This window comes from Piliocolobus tephrosceles, chromosome 8 (assembly GCF_002776525.5).
Source record: "Piliocolobus tephrosceles isolate RC106 chromosome 8, ASM277652v3, whole genome shotgun sequence".
Classification (NCBI taxonomy): Eukaryota; Metazoa; Chordata; class Mammalia; order Primates; family Cercopithecidae; genus Piliocolobus; species Piliocolobus tephrosceles.
This window is the reverse complement of record NC_045441.1, coordinates 23,165,335-23,171,334: the sequence shown is the minus strand read 5'-3', so window position 1 is coordinate 23,171,334 and position 6,000 is coordinate 23,165,335. Positions and strand designations below refer to the sequence as shown.

General features: G+C 38.9%; 1 protein-coding gene across 1 annotated transcript in view; it reads right to left on the bottom strand.

Annotated features, from left to right (window-relative positions):
- Positions 1-1,651: 1,651 nt before the first annotated feature.
- BMPER (BMP binding endothelial regulator) overlaps positions 1,652-6,000 on the bottom strand; it is a 243,543-nt gene continuing 239,194 nt past the window's right edge. The window contains exon 15 of the mRNA XM_023191705.1: positions 1,652-3,057. Coding sequence (XP_023047473.1) covers positions 2,876-3,057 — 182 coding nt within the window. The 3' untranslated portion in view covers positions 1,652-2,875. The remainder of the gene's footprint in view (positions 3,058-6,000) is intronic.

Here is a 6,000-nt window from a genome sequence, read left to right as displayed (position 1 = left end):
AAGATGCCCTCTTACAGGATGGTCTGATGGTCAGGAAGCAGTCAAAGAGTTAAGATGAGTAAGGCCTCTAACCTGAAGACTTAGTGATTCTTAGTGTACCACAGTTTTAACGAAAATTGCTCTTATTAATGCCAAAGAGACATTTTTTCTTCCCAGCTAAAAACTTCTAGGTCAGGACCCTCATATATTCCTATTTACAGAAGAAGAGAAGAAAGAACTTACTTTTACTGAATACCAACTCTGGGCAATTAGAATCATAATTATGCTTGTTCTTCATCGAGGGTACTTGTTTCTCATCAAATTCAATATTCATAGAACATTTTTATTTCAAGTCATCTCACTCTGCAAGAGCTTAGTTTAAGAACGCATTGAAAACATCCCATGTGAATAAAACAGGACTGCTCTCATTGAAGCACTTGGTAAATCCTCATTGTGCTCCATCATTAGACTAAGCCATTGCTCAGCTGTAGCCTGTGACCTAAAAAAGAATATACAGGCCAACCATTCAGCTGATTTCCTCACCCTCTCCCATCAGAGAGATGCCTCTTTGTATTAGTAGACCCAAATAATTTTCTGTCCTCTCTGCTCTCCCTTTCTTCTTCAATTAGAAATGAGAAAAATGTACAGAGATTAAGCTAATCCCCAGATAAAGGAATGCCACACAAACTTGTAACCAGCCCACCCAAAATGATGAAACTGGCTCATGCAGAAGAGCTTTCATCATTCACCCACCCTGGCTGCCATGATTAAGTGTTGGGAAAGAGGCCGGTTAGCCTTACGGGGAGAGTAACTCAGTCCTTGGCTGAATCATGAACTGTAAATAACCATCCACAATTTTCCCTTCTACATCATTTCGCTTATGCTGCCCTCTTTCACAGAGAAGAACCTACAGTGAACTGAAAGATTCTTAAGGAATCTGTTCGCTTTACAGAAGGTAGGAACCACCAGGCAACATCAACTGATTTTCCCTACCCCTCCTGTCAGGGCAGAGCAGGGAATCAATGAGATTACAAGTAGGAAAGTGTTTGCAAGCCCTTAGTGCCTCCCATTACTGCCCAAAGTCTACTAGCCTATTACGGACAAGGGTCTAGTTTTCCTGATTCTCAACACTGCTCACCATACTACATGGCCTCTTTGTGTTACAGATAAGCAAAAGTGAGGCCCCCAAACACTTAAATAATGTGGACAAAGTCACAAACCACACTTAGATCCCAAAGCACCTAAGTCAAAGTCTTCTTTCCAAAGGCAGCACTGAAACAATAACCTGACTACCTCAGGCTGCAGAAGCATCCAAATACAGCAGTGAAAAAAAAAACCAAAGGCCCAGTGCCCCCAGCCAGTCACTATTACGCCCTGCACTTTATTCAGTTTACTCAAACAACTAGGGATATTCCAGACGAAATTTTAAAAAATTCCAAGTTAATACTTTAGCTGTCATGAATGTAAAAGAAACATAAATGTCTTTGACAAGCAGTGGCAACATGCTGGCTTGTCAAAAAAGTGGGTTTGTTTTTGTCTATTAATAACAGTCTTTATATATACTGTTGTAAGATACAAAAATTATAACTAAAACTGTTAAAATTTGATAAATCTGAAGTTGATACAACTAATTTATAAAGTATAACACAGGACATCTGGAGAGAGAAAATGCATTGTTTTACATCTTAAGCCCTTTATTGACTACAATGCAGAACATTTTATTTTAAGATACAGTGGGTTTTGTTTCTGTTGATGTTTTCACCAATTCAACTGAAGACGAAAGTCAAGACAATCAAATGGTAACTAGTAGCAGCTTATCAGTAAATGAGAGCAGGTATAGAGACTGTTCTTTGGACTGAGGTTAAATCAATTCGTCAATAAAGGCTTTTCCACTGCCTAACAATTATAACATATTAACAGTCGCCAAATAGTGTTAGATGGGACTCCTCTAGAAATAACTAAAGCCTTTCATTTTATACATGAAATAGCCACAAAATGTAGATGGATTACATCAACTCATTGGATTTGCCCATCTTAAACTACTCTGAGATTCAGAGAAATCAAAATTTCATCATATGTTGTGCAACAGTTTCTTCAAATACCTTCTCATGCTCAATAAAATTAACATGTCATCCAGACACTCTTTAATCTCAACACATGACATATAAATGGTCACATCCATCATACACACATAGATGATTAGACGGCTTGAGGACTATGTAAGGATGGCAAGAAATCACTTGATTCTTTGGTTATGCCCTAGTGACAAATATATATATTGCTTGGCAACCAGCCAATCAATTTTGGAAATAATATTAGCCCACAACCTAATATATTCTAACAGTCTATCCCTCACTTTTCATGCACCATTAGGGCCAGTCACCAGTCTCCTGCTGTCTTTCCCAGGCATACATTCCTTTCTTTGGAAACCTGAAATGCCCCTAGATAAATGTGCCCTTCTCCAGAGTAACACATTCCCCACTCAATTACAAATCCTGACTCAAAACTGAAATTAATACAGGCAGGCAATTGAGGGTTCTTAGAAAACTTCCTTAAAAATGACAAATGTATGTGATGTTAACACTATCCAACGTATCTGCATGCCACCTTATTAAATTAAAAACACCAGGTGTATTTATACAACATGTTCAATGGCTTACAGGTTAGGATCCTAGAAACAATACATGTCTTATAGCAAAAAATATACATATAATAATCCCCCTATAGTTTATATAAATGATGAAATGTTTTTGAATATATCTATATATATACACATATATACTCTGTGTGTGTGTGTTTACAGAAGCTGGCACACAAATATTTCAGTCCTTCATTGGCTCTTCCGCTTCAGTGTCAAAGTCACCAGGTTTCAAAGTCTTAAGGATCGAAACAAAGGTCACCGCTGGGGACAAAGGACTGGCTTGATGCACCTTCCCTTATGAAGGACCAAGTTTGCTGGACAGTGGCACCCGGCAATGCATGGCTTGTTGCATGGACCAATTTCATTCCAGTTGTCACAGGTCTTGATACATCCCGGGCCACAGGTATCATACACAGCACCATGCTTACACTGGGTGGCTGAAAAAGAGAAGGAGACAAAGCCATGACATGGAGAAAGGCCCCATTAATTCGCTCTCAGCCAGATGCCATTTCTGCAGGCTCATGTCACTGCATAGACCTTTCCATAGCTCAGGCTCAGATTTGCATTTTAACAAGAGAATGATAAACACCCAACATTCCTCAAACACTCTGGGAATCAGCTACATCTATAAAAACAAACAGGTAGATCTGAATAAGAATTTATCTTATTCTTAGATAAGATAAACTATAAACGTGTAAGGCTATAGGAAAATCTTTAAGGTTATTTAGTTATTGTACAAATAATTAAATAGTATAAAACATCTGCTGCAAATAGTCCTTTCAGCTATTGAGCTGTGATGAATAGGAATATTTTGTGCCACTACATCAATATTCAAATATATGAAATTACCTACAGAGAAAAAACCTACCAAGGATATCGGGAATGTGTGACATATTTTAATCAATGTTATCGTGTGTTAAATTAGTAAATTTAAGGAGTGTTGAAGCAAGATTGGGTTAAGCCAAAGAGAGAAACGTCAGATGTGTGACTGCAGGGAGGACAACGGCTGGCTGGGTCAGACAATATAAAAACGATGACGTTGCCATGTCACAGCCAATTTACTATCTTTAGTGACTTAGAGGCAAAGTGATTTTGACAAAATTCTGAGAGATCCTGAAAATTCATGACTAGACTTGTCAGAAAAGAAAATAATGCAAACATTCTGGAAGTTCTGTGACACACAGCCTTTTCCATGTGAGTTACATCCAGTGACAGTCAAAGGGGCCACCCCTCATTTCTCAAGAAAAGGAATGTTGACACAAGTAGAAATTTGGAGCAGGGACCCTCTAAGAGCACCAAGAGCAATTCAATCTTCATTTAAAGTTGCTTTAAACAAAAGTAAAAACAATGGAAGACATTCTCAGCTTCAACGCCTCTATCGTTCATGCTGTCTGCAGAATGATACCTGGTGAGGAATCGTGTAATTGTAAAATTTAAGGATAGAACTGGTTTGCCAGCAAACGGGCCTCACTTTGAGTCTCTCAAGTTATGCATTTAGAGTTGCCACCAAATGTTGATCTTTGATGATATTTAAGTAAAAGAAAGTTAATAAGCACCATAAAATAAATTCTACGAAGGCTTCTCAAATATCCATTGCACTGGTTAAAAACAAATGAGAGAGCACATTCTTTCCGGGGAGTAATCAACAGCCTCTCATCAGCTCTTACTATTCAAAAACTGAGTTGTATGAAACAACACATCTAAATAAAACCAACTGTAAACTACGTGGCTCGATAATGAACATTTTTCTGTATAGATACATATTAAGTACTGGTATATTATTTATTTATCCCTGCTTCAGCTGTTAACTAAACCACTGACTCTTAGTAAACACCTGCTCTGAACAAAGTCCCAATATGAGATACTTTGGGGATAGAGGTAAATGACATGGCTGCTGTCTGATACACCAGCAGAGGGATGAGTTAGTAGCAGCTAATTCCTAGTCACTGATATTGAAACATCCCATGTAATCTATGCCTTATTGATTCCTACACCTAGCTTACTCTCAGCTTTCTGAGGTGCCTTCTCAAAGGTAACTTCCTATTCAAAATAACATTTTCATATTCACTACCTCTTTTCCCCATTTATTTCTTCTTTACACATACTACTACCTGACATCATTTCATATTTACTCTGTTTTCCAACACTACAATGTAAGCTCCCTGAGGGTGGAGTTTTTGTCTGGTCCCTCACTACGTCTCTAGCTTACACATTTTCTGGCACTTGGCGAGCATTAGATATGGAAGTCAGCAATAAATACTCGCTAAATAAAGCTGTTATGAAACAGACATAACCACAACAGAGAGGGGATTGGAATTTTCCATTTGCGCCTAAGGATCTGTACTCTCCCCCTCTTTACACTGTTCTGTGGTCTGTGCCCTTGCACAGATGTCTCTACAGATGACATGAATGGGCTCCCTCATGCATGGTGGACTCCAATGCCTTGATCTGGTGCCATTATCTGGCTTGGTGAATGTCACCACCATTCACCTCATCTTCCACTCTTCTGAACTGAGTTCCCAACGTTTTCAACTGAATACCCGCCTCTTCTGTGTGGATGGGATGGATGTTCCTTGACTGATAAGAAGAGCACCTGCTGCTTATCCCATCACTGCATTTACAACATGAAATTGTAGTCATCAGTTTCATCCTCTCATACTCGTTCTCTCTCTCTCTCTCTACATACACACACCAACTCAAATATAGGCTACTATAGGGGAACGCTGTTCTGTTTCTTTACCTTCTGCAGGGGTATGGTGTTTAACATTTAGTAGATACTCGGAGGACTATTGAGAAATTGAGTGGGTGGATACATGGATGAGTGAGTGGGTGGATTGACATAACCCTTCCTTTGAGTCTCTCAATTTAGGCTTCTCTGATAATCTTTTGACTTTTCACTGATCCCTTCAAAGTCCTCTTTTTTTCTCTTCTCAGTGACTAACAGAAAACCCTATACATTACGTTTGCTTAATGATTTGGAAACATCCAAGCTGAATATCATATTTACACACAGTAATTGTATTCATGTGTTGTTATGCTTCGGTAGACTAATGGTGGTCACAACTGGAAGTTAGGATCACCTGGTGAACTTCCTGATGCCCAGACTTCACCCCAGATCAATTACATTAGAACCCCTCAAGGTGGGATCAGGATATCAGTAATTTAAGAAAAACAAAACAAAACACTCATCCTTTCCTTCGACCCTGCCCCACACTGGTGATGCTAATGAGCAGCCAAGATAGAGATCTGATCCTGCAAACAAACTCTACATTCATGCTTCAGTCACTCAGAGACTCATTCCTTTTTAGCAACTGAGAAGAAAACTATTTCCAAAGAGAATTAGGTCCTATTATTTCACATCCTCTTCTACCTCAAGCCCT